At 43.6% G+C, this 18,591-nt stretch overlaps 1 protein-coding gene across 4 annotated transcripts in view; it reads right to left on the bottom strand.

The window, feature by feature from the left end:
- The window catches only part of LOC135514176 (adhesion G-protein coupled receptor D1-like), a 48,149-nt gene that overhangs the window by 4,976 nt on the left and 24,582 nt on the right, over positions 1-18,591 (bottom strand). For all 4 annotated transcript variants that reach the window (XM_064937430.1, XM_064937431.1, XM_064937433.1 and 1 more), the window contains 2 exons: positions 8,282-8,355; positions 7,450-7,573 (listed from right to left, as the gene is read on the bottom strand). In XM_064937430.1, coding sequence (XP_064793502.1) covers positions 7,450-7,573; positions 8,282-8,355 — 198 coding nt within the window. The remainder of the gene's footprint in view (positions 1-7,449; positions 7,574-8,281; positions 8,356-18,591) is intronic.

Here is an 18,591-nt window from a genome sequence, read left to right as displayed (position 1 = left end):
GCTGAGGTGAAAAAGGTTTTGGATTCTTCGTTGTCTGGGAGAGAGGCTGCCCGGAAGTTACTCAAGCTTCGCCAAGACTCCCTACAGTGTGGCGGCCTATACAGTTGATATCTGCACATTGGCTGCCAAGAATGCCTGGAACCCGGAATCCCTGTTTGACACATTCCTTCATGGATTATTGGAGGAGGTTAAGGATGAGCTCGCAGCCCGGGAGCTGCCTACGGCTCTCGATTTGCTCATTGCCTTGACCATCTGGATCGATGGGTGGCTACAGGAACGTAGGAGGGAGAGGTCTGATTCTGGTTCCAATCACTCGCCAAAGGATCCCACCTTGCCTCCGAGGAACTCCGGAAGTCCCCAGCGTCTATGTCCCTGAGAGGATTCGAGTTCCCCCGAGAGTCTCAGAGGTCTGCCGACTCTCCTTTTTCGGAGCCAATGCAACTCGGCAGCACTAGGCTGTCACCAGCCGAGCTCTTACGCAGACATACCACCCAGAGTTGTCTGTATTGCGGAACTGCTGGTCATTGTGTCTACCTGTCCTTTAAAGAGACCAGGCTCATCAGTAGGTATGAGTACTCCCTTACTTGCACCCCTCTTCATGTCATCCTGCTGTGGGGCGACCAGTCTAAATCTCTCCGGGTTCTCGTTGACTCTGGGGCTGACAAGAGTTTCATGGATGCCACCCTGGTGTCTGAGCTGGGCATCCCCACTCAGCCCCACTCCAGTTTCCTGGACGTTAGAGCCCTGGATGGACGCTCTATAGGCAGGGTTACCCACAATACTACTCTTATCTACTGGTGTGTGTCTGGGAACCACAGTGAGTCTATGCAGTTTATGCTCATCAAGTCTCCTCAGGTCCCCGTGGTATTGGGGTTGTCTTGGCTCCAGTTCCACAATCCCCTTATCAACTGGGCTGCTGGTACTATCGTGGACTGTAGCCCGTTCTGCCACGCCCATTGCCTGAAGTTCTCCAGGGCACTACACCACCCCGGGGACGGTTGTATTCACTGTCGGGTCTGGAGACCAAGGCTATGGAGCCGTACATCGAGGACTCCCTGGCTGCAGGGGGTATCCGTCCATCTGCCTCCCCCACCGGTGCAGCGTTCTTCTATGTGGAGAAGAAGGACAAAACTCTACGCCTGTGCATCGACTACTGGGGCCTCAATGACGTCACGGTTAAGAACCGCTATCCGCTACCACTCATCTCCTCGGCTTTCGAGCCTCTCCAGGGGGCCACTATCTTCTAAGTTAGACCTGTGGAACGCCTACAACCTGGTACGGATACGGGAAGGTGACGAGTGGAAGACAGCCTGCATCACTGTTAGCGAACACTATGAATACCTGGTGATGCCATTCGGTTTGACCAATGCTCCTGCTGTATTCCAGGCCCTGGTTAATGATGTTCTCCGGGATATGTTGAACCGGTTCGCCTACCTCGACAACATACTCATCTTTTCCCTGCTCAGCCACTGGGCTCTCGTCCTTCGAGTGCTCCATGGGTTACAGTCCCCCGCTCTTCCCAGAGGAGGTCAACATACCCTCTGCCCAGATGTTCGTCTGCCACTGTTGGCGTACCTGGAAGAGAGCTCGGTCCGCTCTTCTCAAGACCACCTCCAGGTATCGTTGACAGGTGGATCACCACCGGATGCTGGCTCCCCGCTTTTGTCTTGGGCAGAGGGCATGGCTGTCTACTCGGGATCTGCCCGTTTGGGTAGAGTCCCGCAAGCTTTATCGGCCCTTACCCTCTGCTGTTGCCGGCACCCTCCATATACATACCACGTTTCATGTATCAAAGATTAAACCTCTGACTCACTGCACAATGTTTCCTCTTTCCAGGCCCACCCCTCCCCCGTCTCATCTCCTGAGTGTTCGACCTCGGAGTTGGGCATTCTAGCAACTGGTTGACTGGTAGGGTTATGGTTCAGAGGAGAGGTGCAGGGTCCCCGCTAGGAACATCCTGGACCCAGCCCTAATCGCTGAGTTCCACCGCTGGCATCCCGATCAACCAGGTATGTGCCCGGGTAGGATGCCACACCCTGATCTGTTTCACCTGTCTTGTGCTTGTTTCCACCCCCCTCCAGGTGTTGCTCATTTTCCCCATTATCCCATGTGCATTTATACCTGTGTTTTCTGTTTGTCTGTTGCCAGTTCGCCTTGTCTCGTCAAGCCCACCAGCGTTTTTTCCCGTACTCCCGTTTTTCTCTCTAGTTCCTGTTTGGACCATTCTGCATGCCCTGACCCTGCCGTTCTATACCTTGTGACACTACCCTGGATTACTGACCTCTGGCTGCCCTTGACCTGTTGTTTACCTGCTGTTACGGCTTTCTAGGTGGGAAGGAGAGTCGGACCAAAATGCGGCGTGTAGATTACGATCCATGTTTATTAAACTGAAGCAACACGAATCTAAATACAAACACTACAAAACAATAAACGTAACGAAAACCGAAACAGCCTATACTGGTGTAAATAAACACAGAACAAGGACATCAGGACACTAAGGACAATCACCCACGAAACACTCAAAGAATATGGCTGCCTAAATATGGTTCCCAATCAGAGACAACGATAAACTCCTGCCTCTGATTGAGAACCACTTCAGACAGCCATAGACTTAACTAGAACACCCAACTAAGCTACAATCCCAATACAAACACACCACATACAAACACCCATGCCACACCCTGGCCTGACCAAATAAATGAAGACAAACACAAAATACTTCGACCAGGGTGTGACACCTGACCCGTTTTTGTAATGCACTTTTACTTCGAACGGTCTGCATCTGGGTTTTATCCTGAGGTCTGACAGATGTTGACCCTTCTCATTTATATCAAATAATTATTAGAGGTACACAAGTTGTTTTCAAAATAAGTCAATGTAATTATACTGAAGAGAAAAATAACATTCAACGATTTCACAGTTCATAGAAGGAAATCAGTCAATTTAAATAAATTCATTAATCTATGGATTTCACATGACTGGGCACCCCCACGGGTGATGAAGCCAGATGTGGAGGTCCTGGGCTGGCGTTGTTACAAGTGTTGAGGCCAGCTGGATGTACTGCCAAATTCTTTAAAATTACATTGGAGGCGGCTTATGGTAGAGAAATTAACATAAAATGATCTGGCAACAGCTCTGATGGACATTCCTGCAGTCAGCATGCCAATTGAACACTCCCTCAAATTGAGACATCTGTGGCATTGTGTTGCGACAACTTTTTAGTGGCCTTTTATTGTCCCCAGCACTTGGTGCACCTCTGTAATGATCATGCTGTTTAATCAGCTACTTGATATGCCACACCTGCATGCATTCTTAGCACAGGATAAATGCTCACTAATAGCGATATAAACATGTGTGGACAAAATCGGAGAGAAATACGTTTTTTTGTGTGTGCGTATGTAACATTTCTGGGATCTTCCATTTCCGCTCAGGAAACATGGGACCAACACTTTACATATTGCGGTTCCATTTTTGTTCAGTATAGATCTACAGCCAACGCGCGTCCTGAATGTAATGGTCTTATGGGAGTGTATTCCAACAGTTTTGTTTATTTTTTTATTTTTTACTGTTGCCTAGGTTTTAACCGATTTTGTACATACAGTATACAATCCTTTATGTCCATATGTACCTCTGTGATTAATTATGATTGACTTTGCGCAAAAGTATCTCTACACACATCATCTTCTGCTCATTTATCACTCCAGTGTTAATCTGCTGCTCATTTATCACTCCAGTGTTAATCTGCTGCTCATTTATCACTCCAGTGTTAATCTGCTGCTCATTTATCACTCCAGTGTTAATCTGCTGCTCATTTATCACTCCAGTGTTAATCTTCTGCTCATTAATCACTCCAGTGTTAATCTGCTGCTCATTTATCACTCCAGTGTTAATCTGCTGCTCATTTATCACTCCAGTGTTAATCTGCTGCTCATTTATCACTCCAGTGTTAATCTTCTGCTCATTAATCACTCCAGTGTTAATCTGCTGCTCATTTATCACTCCAGTGTTAATCTTCTGCTCATTAATCACTCCAGTGTTAATCTGCTGCTCATTAATCACTCCAGTGTTAATCTGCTGCTCATTAATCACTCCAGTGTTAATCTTCTGCTCATTAATCACTCCAGTGTTAATCTTCTGCTCATTAATCACTCCAGTGTTAATCTGCTGCTCATTAATCACTCCAGTGTTAATCTGCTGCTCATTTATCACTGACTTGTTTATTGTATTATTGGCTTGTTTATTGTTTATTCCATGTGTAACTCTGTTGGTGTCTGTGTCACACTGCTTTGCTTTATCTTTGCTAGGTCGCAGTTGTAAATGAGAACTTGTTCTCAACTAGCCTACCTGATTAAATAAAGGTGAAATAAATAAAACATTTGTTTCCACACCCACCATGCGTCGTGTGTGTGTGTGTGTATATGGTCATGTGAGGTGAAATGTGTATATTTTGGGATGTGAGAACTCGAAGATCCGTTTCGGATCGAAACGTTGTAATAAAAAAAACAATGTGCAGGCCTTCCTGTTCTTTACATGTTCATGGTAAGTGACATAGTTACATTTAAAAATAAACGTCAGACACTCAGAAGATCCTGAGTGGCGCAGTGGTCTAAGGCACTGCATCTCAGTGCAAGATGTGTCACTACAGTCCCTGGTTTGAATCCAGGCTGAATCACATCTGGCTGTGATTGGGAGTCCCATAGTTGGTACACAGTTGGCCGGGGGAGGCCGTCATTGTAAATTAGAATTTGTTCTTAACTGACTAGTTAAATAATAAAAAAATATATTTCCCATACTTCTGATCATGCCACTCTTTTGGGTGTAATTTTATTGCTTTTATTGCATGGCTAGTCTCTACGGCAGGAAGTTACTTCAATATGTCTGACCTCCTTAGTGCTTAGAGTCCTGTCCAACCTCCCTGGCCAGTGCCAGTCCCAGTGCCAGCCAGTAGAGTGGTGTGATGTTGAGTGCTGGGCTTTAACAGGGATCAGTGACCCTCATTATTAGTGTTCTCACTGGAGGACCTCTGTGCTGGACTGGACTGGGTAACACTGTCACCATTTTAAAGCTGCTGTGGCAATGTAAAGAGAATACCCCTGACCTGAATCTCAATGAGGTCCACTCTCAAACTATGGTGCTGCACATATGTCTTGTCCTTGACAATTGTATACAGTATCAAGGATGATTCCCCTTTTCTCTTCCTTTGTCTGTGTGTGTGAGTGTGTGTGTGTGTGTGTCTAGTTACAGGTAACTGCCAAAATAATGGAAACGCTTGAGCAAATTAGGGATACAATGTACTGTATATTGAAAGTAGGGGCTTCCACAGTGGTGTGGTTCCTGAGTTAATTAAGGAATTAACTAATAGGATGACAATGCCCCCATCCACACTTATGGGAGATTCTTGAGCAGCACCTGAGCCAGCATTTACCACCACCATCAACAAAACACAAAATTATGGAATTTCTCAAGGAGGAATGGCGTCGCATCTCTCCAATATAGTTCCACAAACTTGTAGAATCTATGCCAAGGTGCATTGATGCTGTTCTGGCTCATGGTGGCCCAACGCCCTATCAAGACACTTTATGTTGGTGTTTCCCTTATTTTGTCAGTTACATGTATATGACTGTGTGTGTGTTGTATGGCATGTTTCTGTTTTTTTATAGCTGAGGTTATTTCCAGACATTGAGGTTTGATTCTCCATTAACTGCAGCGTGTGCCTTGTCATTTGGCCAGTGGAGCAGTCACAACCTTCCAGAATAGGGATGCGTGGGATGTTCCCATCCAGCTGAGGGATAAGGCTGCTGCCCACTAATTAGAGAGGGACTTGAGGAAAGTATAGCATCAAGGAGACGACTGCCTCAATACATTACTGAGTAACGCAACAAAAAGGATGGTTATCCTTTTCTATTTTGGGAATCTATTCAGGATGGATGGTCAGTCACCACACTCACAGGGTGAATATTGCTGGCCTTTTGATAACAGAGGAGGGTTATTGTCTCTGGCCTCTATTGCGTTGGTTACCATTTAGGAGAATACAATGCACTAATGGTGATGAACTGTGATGTGATCTGGACTGTGTTCCTATAAAAGTTTGGGGTACAGGTTTATGAAGAAAGGGAGATTGTGGCCTTCATGGCATGATATTGACATGTAGTTGGTTAAGTAGTGTGCATACATCTATTACAAAGAGGGAGGTTTACACTCACCGGACAGTTTATTAGGTACCTAAAAGGTGTCGGAAACATTTGTAGCTCACTGGAATCAAGGGACCTAACGTGTGGCAGGAAAACATTCCCCACACCAGCACACCAACACCACCAGCCTGTACCAGACCGGATAGGTCCATGGACTCGTGCTGCTTATGCCAAATCCTGACTCTGTCATCATCATGATGCAACAGAAACCGGGATTCGTCGGACCAGGCAATGTTTTCCCACTCCTCAATTGTCCAGTGTTGGGGATCGTGTAAACACTGGAGCCGTTTCTTTTGAGTTTTTAGCTGATAGGAGTGGAACCTGGTGTTATCGTCTGCTGCAATAGCCCATCCGTGACAAGGATCGACAAGTTGTGCGTTCCGAGATGCCGTTCTGCATACCAATGTTGTACCGGAGCCGTTATTTGTCTGCCTGTTAGCTTGCACGATTCTTGCCATTCTTCTTCGACCTCTCTCATGAAAGAGATGTTTTCTCCCACCTGGACTGCCACTGGCTGGATATTTTGTGTTTGTAGCACCATTCTCGGGAAAACTCTAGACACTGTCATGCGTGAAAATCCCAGGAGGGCAGCCATTTCTGAGATACTGGATCCGGAGCGCCTGGCACCGACGATCATACCAAGTCCCTTAGGTCACTCGCTTTGCCCATTCTAACGTTCAATCGAATAGTAACTGAATGCCTCGATGCCTGTTTACCTGCTTTATATAGCAAGCCACGGACACGTGACTCACTGTCTGTAGGAGCGATCCATTTTCGTGAACGGGGTGGTGTACCTAATAAACTGGCCAGTGAGTGTAGCTTGAGAATCCCTGAGCCAAACAGACTATGGGAATAGATGGTCTTTGAGGCATGGATCATTGCCTCATGTCGAGACCCAAAGAAACCACACCTAATCATGGTAGTCTGCAGCAATGCCCTATTAAATCACTACTGAAAACAACGTTGTTACTTAGGTATGCTGAAAATTCTAGCAGAACCAGCACCTCTGGATGGGGAAAAGTTACTGTGTGGTGAACCACAGACCCCTGTGCAAATATACTCACATAAATCACTGGTGCACTGATGGATAAACACACACACACACACACACACACACACACACACACACACACACACACACACACACACACACACACACACACACACACACACACACACACACACACACACACACACACACACACAGCAAGGTTCTGCATGGGACTGCGTGTTGTGGAGGAGAGGAAAGGGATCTTACCTCCATGGGAACCACCTGCATGAGAATGGCAAAGTTGGTGAGATGGTTACACAGACACACCGAGTAGGACATGTTCCCTCCGGACCGCACACAGCCCTCATTGGACCAAACACCCACCTTTGAACTGATGGAGGATAGACAGACACACACACACACACATACATACATACATACATACATACATACATACATACAGACAGACAGACAGACAGACAGACAGACAGACAGACAGACAGACAGACAGACAGACAGACAGACAGACAGACAGACAGACAGACAGACAGACAGACAGACAGTCAGTCAGTCAGTCAGGTAGAGGAAGGAGACACACACAGAGACACAGGAGTTGAGACAGAGAGATTGTCAGACATATATGCAAGCACACACATAAACATGCCTGTCAAAATAGCAGGGATAAATCTACAATGGCACATACTCCCTAAACCAGATTATATTCTAGGTAAAACGATTATGTGAGAGGCCCTTTAACACATGTTTTGCAGAATTAGATTTTTAATAGGGCTGTCAAATATTTCATTTTTTTTTCATGAACCACAGAAGGAAGGGGACAGGAAGCATAATGAGTCCAAGTAAAACAGTCACAATTCACAATGATTTATAGCATTGAAACAGCCAAAACATTGGCTTATCAGATGGCAGTGTTTTTACTGAAGGTTGTACACTCCCTTCCTCAATATATATACTGTACCAAATGTATTGATGCTATGTATCAAGGATGTACTGTATATGATGATGATGTTTTGGGCCTAATGAGGTATTTCAGTGATAGACATGAAATAGACATATTTCAGTGTGCATATGTAAACCCAACCTGTAGTCGAGGAAGGCACAGTAGAGGAACACTTTGTTGCTTTGGTTTAAGGCTTGACCCTGCTGATCCCTGTTCTGAAAAAGGAAAACAATGTCCTAATTTCACAGTTACAGCTCTACTTCACAAACCTCTATTGTGAGATGGGCATGTGTGACATTTTGATATTCTTTGACATTTGTATCTTGTCAAAATCAAATCCCAAAGAAGGCCTCATTTTATATTTCTGAACAGAATTCAGTTGATGAACCAGAAGTCCAGGTCTCCCTTGAAAAATGGGTTGTTTTACCTCAAGGAGACAACCTGTTAAAATAAATCATTAAATAGAAAACAATTGACTTGATTGTATTAGTGAGTTGGAGTGATGGCCAACCCTGGCTTTTGTTTACTCCCATAAACCAGAGCAACCTGTTAGGAAAGTTACTGTAATCACCATGAGAGGGGCATGGGATCATTTGGAAGCTTTGGAAATGAGCAGCTCTCTCGAAGACGGCTTTCCATGACTCCAGTTGGCTCTCTCTTCATAAAATAAGCTTAACAACACCATTAGAGCTGGCTCGATGCGCTCCAAAAGTAGCAATCTCTTTTGAATTTGGAAGAATGAACCACCTTCTTTCTTTTTGTTTTGTGAAATCAAATAACAATGTCCCCTTCACTGGTGTTGAGAGACCAATAAACATCTGAAGAAGACTTCAGCTTAACAAGCTAGAGCAGAGGTGTCAAACAAATTTTGCCCCGTGGGCCGCATTTGGTCTTCAATGAGGTCCGGAGGGCTGCAGTGAAAATTGGTAACATTTCCTTGTGCTAAAAATAGTCCTCTATCTATCGTTTTAGGAACTGTCAATGCTCCCTGACTGTCTAGCTGGACACAGTCAAGAAACTGTATGAATGCATGTCCATTATCATATCTACACAGTTTAGATTTGGTTTTAGCCATTTTAAAGTACAGTTGAAGTCAGAAGTTTACATACTGTACACCGTAGCCAAATATATTTAAACTCAGTTTTTCACAATTCCTGACATTTAATCCTAATAAAAAGTCATTTTCTTGGTCAGTTAGGATCACCAATTTATTTTAAGAATGTGAAATGTCAGAATAATAGTAGAGAGAATGATTCATTTCAGCTTTATTTCTTTCATCACATTCCCAGTGGCTCAGAAGTTTACATACATTCAATTAGTATTTGGTAGCATTGCCTTTAAATTGTTTAACTTGGGTCAAACATTTCAGGTAGCCTTCCACAAGCTTCCCACAATAAGTTGGGTGAATTTTGGCCCATTTCTCCTGACAGAGCTGGTATAACTGAGTCAGGTTTGTAGGCCTCCATGCTCACACACGCTTTTTCAGTTCTGCCCACACATTTTCTATGGGATTGAGGTCAGGGCTTTGTGATGGAGGGAGTTGAAAGTCCGTGTTGCCCAGCAACAGCCCCAAAACATCACTGCTCTAGAGGAGATCTGCATGGAGGAATGGGCCAAAATACCAGCAACAGTGTGTGAAAACCTTGTGAAGACTTACAGAAAATGTTTGACCTCAGTCATTGCCAACACAGGGTATATAACAAAGTATTGAAATAAACTTGTTATTGACCAAATACTTATTTTCCACCATAATTTGAAAATGAATTCAATTAAAAATCTTACAATGTGATTTTCTTGATTTTTTTTGTCATTTTGTCTGTCATAGTTGAAGTGTACCTACGATGAAAATTACAGGTCTCTCTCATCTTTTTAAGTGGGAAAACTTGCACAATTGGTGGCTGACTAAATACTTTTTTTGTCCCACTGTATATTATTTTACATTATGATGAAGTGAAAACATGTTTTTAGAGATTTTTGCAAATTTATTGAAAATTAACTACAGAAATATCTATAAAATATTCACACACCTGAGTCAATACTTTGTAGAAGCACCGTTGGCAGCGATTACAGCTATGAGTCTTTCTGGGTAAGTCTCTGAGATTTCCACATCTGGATTGTGCAACATTTGCCCAATATTATTTTCTAAATTCTTCAAGCTCTGTCACATTGAATGTTGATCATTGCTAGACAACTATTTTAAGTTCTGGCCATAGATTTTCAAGTAGATTCAAGTCAAAACTGTCACTGGCCACTCAGGAACATTCACTGTCTTCTTGGTAAGCAACTCCAGTGTAGATTTGGCTTTGTGTTTTAGGTTATTGTTATTGTTACTGAAAGGTGACTTAATCTCCCAGTGTCTGGTGGAAAGCAGACTGAACCATGTTTTCCTCTAGGATTTTGCCTGTGCTTGGCTCCATTCCATTTATTTTTTTATCCAGAAAAACTCCCCAGTCCTTAATGATTACAAGCATACCTATAACTTGATCCAGTCACCACTATGCTTGAAAATATCAAGAGTGGTACTCATTAATGTGTTGTATTGGATTTGCCCCAAACATTACACTTTGTATTCAGGACAAAAAGTGACTTGCTTTGCCACATTCATTGCAGTATTACTTTAGTGTCGTGTTGCAAACGGGATGCATGTTTTTAATTATTTTTTTATTCTGTACAGACTTCCCTTTTTTCACTCTGTCAATTAGGTTAGTATTGTGGAGTAACTACAATGTTGTTGATCCATCCTCAGGTTTCTCCTATCACAGTCTTCAAACTGTAACTGTTTTAAAGTCACCATTGGCCTCATGGTGAAATCCGTGAGTGGCTTTCTTCCTCTCCGGCAACTGAGTTTGGAAGGACGCCTGTATCTTTGTAGTGACTGGGTGTATTAATACACCATCCAAAGTGTAATTAATAACTTGTCTGCTTTATTATATTTACCCATCTCCCAATAGGTGCCCTTTTTGCGAGGCATTGGATAACCTCCCTGGTCTTTGTGGTTGAATCTGTGTTTGAAATCCACTGCTTTACTGAGGACCTTACAGACCTTACACTTTGATATTATGGGGTATTGTGTGTACTGTGGGCCGGTCAGATAAATTCACAATTCACAATTTAATTTAATTCACAATTCACAATTTAATCAACTTAAAATTCAAGCTGTAAAACAACAAAATGTGGAAAAAGTAAAGGGGTGTGAATACTTACTGTATATATATATATAAACAATTCTTACCCAAACCACCCAGGCCGTATTGGACACCCTGACTGACGGGTTTGACACCCCCCCGAGCTAGATCATAACAAAGGCTCAACCCCGCAGCAAAGGTGATTATTACATTGTGTGAGACTCCTTACTGTCATTTTATTTGATTATAACTCACTTTTTACATATAATTCCTTTAATCAGATTTAAATGGAGTCCCCAGAGACAGTGAGCTAATGGTTGAAGGAATGTGGTAATTCGGGCCTGGCTATGGTTTCAGGTTCACCCTAACGCTCCATCCAATCTTTCCTCAAGACAAAACAACGTATTCATAGGCTGGCATGGTGTAACATCTACAGCAGACCCACCTCTCCTTATTCCCTGGGCCTTAATGGAGAAATTAGATCAGAGTGTTGAGATGAACTGTCTCTATTCCCTTCTGGAAAAAGTGAGTGAGCAGGAGAGTGAATCTGACAGTGAGGCACGATGCCTTGTGCATGTGTCTGTTTCCTGGCCCTACCATACACTCTCTGTTTCATATTACCTTATAATGTTAGCTATGGGCCAAACTCTTGCCTTCATAGTATATATTTTGTGTGTGATTTTCGCCTTACTCACACAATAGCTAAGTCTGTACTTTGATCAACCTGTGTAGAGCAGTGTGCTGCTCACCTGAACATTGTGCTTTATGTACAGAAAGGACTCATGTGTAGGACTGTGTGCTCCATAGACAGGCCTTGAGAGCAGCACACATGCAGCCCATCAGCATGGGAAACGTCTGTCTTTGACGAGGTGCGAGAGACCCTCTGGGAGAGTTTACAGGGCCCTGTGGGGTTTAATAACTCACTGGTTCTTGGTGGGTGTAAATAGAAGCAGATGGGAGGGTGAGGTACAACTAGGATCCATTCACAGTCCAGGAAGAGAAAGAACAATTATACACTGCCATCAGGCATTCCTCTACTCTGGAACATGTGTTCTCTTCTATCGCTGAAACTTTGATGCTATTATGTAGTGAGAAAACTAGGGGACTAATTTTCCACATTGAGTGATTACGGAGAGGGAAAATGTTACAAGCTCTGACATGGACCAGACCCATGATGAAAAGCACACTGATGAAACGGACAGTCACAGATGGGAGATGTGGTATTATTCAGTCACAATGTCTCTGTGGCGACACAGTGGTTGTTTTTCTGATATGTCCGTTAGGTGTTTCTGAGCCCATATCTGGGGAGAGTGAGAGTAGGGAGAGTGATGTGGAGTTGAGTCTCTCCTCAGTGTTAGAATGCAGAAAGAAAGTGAGAGAGAGAGAGAGAGAGTGAGAGAGAGAGAGAGAGAGAGAGAGAGAGAGAGAGAGATGTCATCTGGTCTGTGTGTGTGTGTGTGTGTGTGTGTGTCTGTGCGTGTGTCTGTGTGTGTGTGTCTGTGTGTGCGCGTGTGTCTATGCGTGTGTGTCTATGCGTGTGTGTCTGTGTGTCTATGCGCGCGTGTGTGTGTCTGTCTGTCTGTGTGTGTCTGTGTGTGCGCGTGTGTCTATGCGTGTGTGTGTGTCTGTCTGTGTGTGCGCGTGTGTCTATGCGTGTGTGTGTGTCTGTGTGTGTGTGTCTGTCTGTGTGTGTCTGTGTGTGTGCGCCTGCCACTGCTCCCTCGTCTCCCTGGTGCCCTGCAGCCTCACCGTCTGCCAGGAAAGAGAGCCCCGCTCCATCAATTTATTAACAACAGAGGGCTAGCAAAATTAGCCTTGGAAATCACTTCAAACCTCATCTGAGGGAGAGAAAGAGAGCGGAGAGAGAAAGACAGCGACAGAGAAACAGTCAGAGAGAAAGAGACAGAGAACGGAGGAGAGAGAGAAAGACAGAGACAGAGACTGGAAGGCAGATTGAGGGAAAAAAATAAGTGAATGAGACTGCCAGAGGAAGGCCGAGAATAAGTGGCAGAGTGAGTGAGAGAAAGGGAGTAAGAGACACAGATAGTAGTAAACTACTGTAGTTCCCCTCTCTCTTTCCTCAGAGATCATTAAATGAGTAGTGAAGAAAGCAGTTTGTCTCAACTGTTCTGTCAACCCACTAGGTCTACATCACAAACAATGAGAGACCAGCGACATCCATCTAATCATTGAATCAGGGCATACCATAGAGTATGGATCGAGAATCCTGCAGCTCAGTAAGGAGTATAGTTAATGATTATGCAACTCTTTAAGGGTGAACGGGGTATTTTTCAGCTGCCATGACATCATGACAACACGCCTATCATGTGGCAGCGTGTTGCATAACAACATTTGGGGGAGATTCGTAGGGAGTATTATGCTTCAGGGATGAGTGGCATATGCTGGTGATTAACGAAAAGCCCCCCCCCCCCCCATCTGTCATCATGGTGAAAGAATGGCCTTCCACGTCTGCCCTGCCAACAGGATAAATACCGGCTACATTCTGATATGTCTATTCTGGTCATATGAACAAATGTTGTGCTTTAGCTAGTTAATGTCAATGCAAAGCTTGACGTCTTTGAAGACAATCTCACAATGTCCATGGACAGAATGACAAGGTAAAAATACAAACTCTCACACATAACATCTGCACATAAGCCCCCCTACATGACATACCCGCCAAACTCTTCGAGCTCCTCTCTGCACTGTGGCATCTTTCAGACCTCCCATGATTGCCAGAGCTGGATGTCAAGCCCTCTCTGTGGTTGAACTCACCTCCCCAACCACTGACAGGACACGCCTTCTCAAATCCAAAGAGATCAGACTATTCCAGGCCAAATTGAATACTAGCTTTTGACAGCTGGTTCTAAGACAGAAAGAATAAAGTGCAAAAGAAGAGGGAAGGGCGTATGGATGGTGGCTCACTCTCATGTGGACCTCTTGTAGGCTTCAATGCAGTGATTCTGACACATTGATACAGGAATACTGTATATACTGTACAGCAACTATGACACTACCTATCCATCAAAACTAAGCCCAACACCACCATATGTTCTTGAACTTCTTCGATATAGGGGGTGCTCTTTTAATTTTTGGATAAAAAAACGTTCCCGTTTTAAACAAGATATTTTGTCACGAAAAGATGCTCGACTATGCATATAATTGACAGCTTTGGAAAGAAAACACTCTGACGTTTCCTAAAACTGCAAAGATATTGTCTGTGAGTGCCCCAGAACTAATGCTACAGGCGAAACCAAGTTGGAATTTCATACAGGAAATGCCCCAGATTTTGAATGCGCTGTGTTCCAATGTCTCCTTATATGGCTGTGAATGCGCCAGGAATGAGCCTACACTTTCTGTCGTTTCCCCAAGGTGTCTGCAGCATTGTGACGTATTTGTAGGCATATCATTGGAAGATTGACCATAAGAGACTACATTTACCAGGTGTCCGCTTGGTGTCCTCCGTCAAAATTATTGCACAATCTCCAGCTGCGTCCACTTTTCCATTAGGTTCAGAGGAGAAAGGCAACTGCCACGAATGATTTATCATCGAATAGATATGTGAAAAACACCTTGAGGATTGATTCTAAACAACGTTTGCCATGTTTCTGTCGATATTATGGAGTTAATTTGGAAAAACGTTTGGCGTTGTAATGACTGAATTTTTTCTTTTTCTTAGCCAAACGTGATGAACAAAAAGGAGCGATTTCTCCTACACAAATAATCTTTTTGGAAAAACTGAACATTTGCTATCTAACTGAGAGTCTCCTCATTGAAAACCTCTGAAGTTCTTCAAAGGTAAATGATTTTATTTGAATGCTTTTCTTGTTTTTGTGAAAATGTTGCCTGCTGAATGCTAGGCTTAATGCTATGCTAGCTATCAATACTCTTACACAAATGCTTGTGTAGCTATGGTTGAAAAGCATATTTAGAAAATCTGAGATGACAGTGTTGTTAACAAAAGGCTAAGCTTGTGAGCCAATATATTTATTTCATTTAATTTGCGATTTTCATGAATAGTTAACGTTGCGTTATGCTAATGAGCTTGAGGCTCCCGGATACGGGATTGCTCGACGCTAAAGGTTAACGTACAGCCAAATAGCGGACTAACTCACAAACTCCCTCTGCACACTGTCCAGCTCTACCACACTAACCCACATTCTCTGGGCTGGCATTGCTAGTCTGTAGTAAAGACTTGTACATTTACAGCCATTTTTTATCTCAATATCAAATAATTTCTGGGTAACAATTAAGTACCTTACTGTGATTGTTTTAAATGAAAATGGTCACAAGCAAAGAACAATTTCTCAATAAATAATTTTGCTTGGACTGTCTGAGAGTGGTCTGAGTGGGGCGGGGAAATCTAAAACTAGCTGTTGTTAGCAGAGATGCTTGAAACTCTCTTTCTTATTGGTCTATTAACTAATTTACCACCTGGTGATGTCACCAGGCAGGCCAAAACTCCATCCCACAAAAACAGGCTGAAATTTCAGGCGGTCTTATCAAACAGTTCTTACACTATAACGACAACATCATTTTCAAAATGTTCACAGAATTATTCCAAAATCATAGTGGGAAAATATATATAAAACACAGAAAAATCACATTTTTGACAGCACTGAGCCTTGAAATTCGTGTCTTATGTAAAACACAATTAATAAAAATAAAGTCACCAATATCTTTTCAATTTCCCCACGTTTCGACATAGCAATCTAATTAAGAGCATGGAGAGAGACAGGGTGTAATTTAGAATTACTCTGAGGTGTGTGGTGTGGGACAGATACAATCGTCAGCCACTGAAAACTAGTCTAACAGCACAACCGTCTGCAGAGACAAGGAGAGCATTGAAACTCAAACTACATCAGCCACACCATTATACCAAAAACACATGAATGAACTTCCTTTGTTGCCTTAGTATTTTAATAAACAGGAGAGTTCAGGTAGAGCTAAACCCGGTGTCTGGTTCCACTATATAACACGTAGAAAGTGCAAACATATGCATCTCCCCATGGCAACACTTACTGTAGTTAAAATTAGCCACAAAAGGAAGCACTTTATTGCTCTATGTCTGGGACAGGCACACAGAGGTGCAGTGAAACACTATCCAGTCCAGCAGGCACAATGGACCAAAGCACTCAGCACAGCAGGTTAGGATCACAGCAGAGCTTTAGTCACACATCACTGACTTGGGATCTGTTATGATATTATTTCAGACTGGGATCCACTTTTAATTGGTGGGTCTGAGCTAACCCCAGGACAGTTTGGGCTTAATAAACCGGCAATATTGCTATGATATAAAGCTCCATGGTGTCAGACACACCAACTCATTTAGAGGATGTGGAGGAACGGTTAGTGCCATCCGGGATCCTTGGGATTTCCCTATCCTAAACCCTAACCTTAACCCCTACCATTACCCTAACCCCTACCCTAACCTTAACCCCTACCATTACCCTAAACCCTACCCTAACCTTAACCCCTACCATTACCCTTACCCCTATCCTAAACCCTAACCTTAACCCCTACCATTACCCTAACCCCTACCCTAACCTTAACCCCTACCATTACCCTAAACCCTACCCTAACCTTAACCCCTACCATTACCCTAACCCCTACCCTAAACCCTAACCCCTACCATTACCCTAAACCCTAACCTTAACCCCTACCATTACCCTAACCCCTACCCTAACCTTAACCCCTACCATTACCCTAAACCCTACCCTAACCTTAACCCCTACCATTACCCTAACCCCTACCCTAAACCCTAACCCCTACCATTACCCTAAACCCTAACCTTAACCCCTACCATTACCCTAACCCCTACCCTAAACCCTAACCCCTACCATTACCCTAAACCCTAACCTTAACCCCTACCATTACCCTAACCCCTACCCTAAACCCTAACCTTAACCCCTACCATTACCCTAACCCCTACCCTAAACCCTAACCCCTACCATTACCCTAAACCCTAACCTTAACCCCTACCATTACCCTAAACCCTAACCCCTACCATTACCCTAACCCCTACCCTAACCCTAACCCCTACCATTACCCTAACCCATACCATTACCCTAACCTAAACCCTAACCTTAACCCCTACCATTACCCTAACCCCTACCCTAAACCCTACCATTACCCTAAACCCTAACCTTAACCCCTACCATTACCCTAACCTAAACCCTAACCCCTACCATTACCCTAACCCCTACCCTAAACCCCTACCATTACCCTAACCCCTACCCTAAACCCCAACCCCTACCATTACCCTAACCCCTACCATTACCCTAACCCCTACCCTAAACCCTAACCCCTACCATTACCTTAACCCCTACCATTACCCTAACCCCTACCCTAAACCCTAACCCCTACCATTACCCTAACCCCTACACTAACCTTAACCCCTACCATTACCCTAACCCCTACCCTAAACCCTAACCCTACCATTACCCTAACCCCTAAACCCTACCCTTACTCTAACCATAACCTTAACCATTTTAAATGTCAACTTCAATGTGGTAGGGATGTCCCAAGGAGCCTGGAAAGCAAGGACAGCGGAGGAAACATGTGAGCATAGCTTCACAACACAACTGGCCCAAAGCAGAGTGAGGTCATGATATCAGGGGAAATGTAAGGCTTGCAGCTGTGGTCTGAGTTGAGCCTTCAAGGTATAAACACAAAACAACTATGTAAGTGTTGATAAGTGTGAAGAAAAGTGAAGCCAATTAAATGCTGGAAGTTGCCATTTTGTTTTGATAGGGCAGGAGGCCAAGATCTGGAAGTCTAACAATCTCACTCTAGTTATATTGCAATATCCTTGATTGCAAAATGATATGGCATTTTGTTGAAATTATATGCTGGCCTTGCTGGGATAAAACAATCACACTACATACACCAAGCTTAATCTGAGATATTGGTCTTTTCATTGAGTTGTGTTAATATGGGAGAATGTTACTTAAAGGAAAGATTCAGACATTTTCAATGTTATATAGTTTTGTGCATTTCTGAGCGATTTTCTATCGATTCCCTGGGCCATTTCATGTGATTCATCATGCAAAACTCATCATACTGGTTGTATTTCTACCTGCTTGAACAGCAATAGCTTAGATACACATGGAAACATGAAATTACCCCGGTAATCGATAGAACATCGCACAGAGATGCACAAAAACGATATAACATTGAAAATGGGTGAATCTTTCCTTGAAATATGCGCCACACTGTCACTTTCTCTTTTGCCCCAGGAAATTAAAAGGAAGTTCCATTTGAGTAACTTTGGGAAAGGGGAACAGCGCAAGGGGGAGAGAGAGAAAAAATTGGGTGGGGGAAAGA

Source organism: Oncorhynchus masou, chromosome 25 (assembly GCF_036934945.1).
Source record: "Oncorhynchus masou masou isolate Uvic2021 chromosome 25, UVic_Omas_1.1, whole genome shotgun sequence".
Taxonomy (NCBI): domain Eukaryota; kingdom Metazoa; phylum Chordata; class Actinopteri; order Salmoniformes; family Salmonidae; genus Oncorhynchus; species Oncorhynchus masou.
This window is presented reverse-complemented; position numbering and strand designations above follow the sequence as displayed.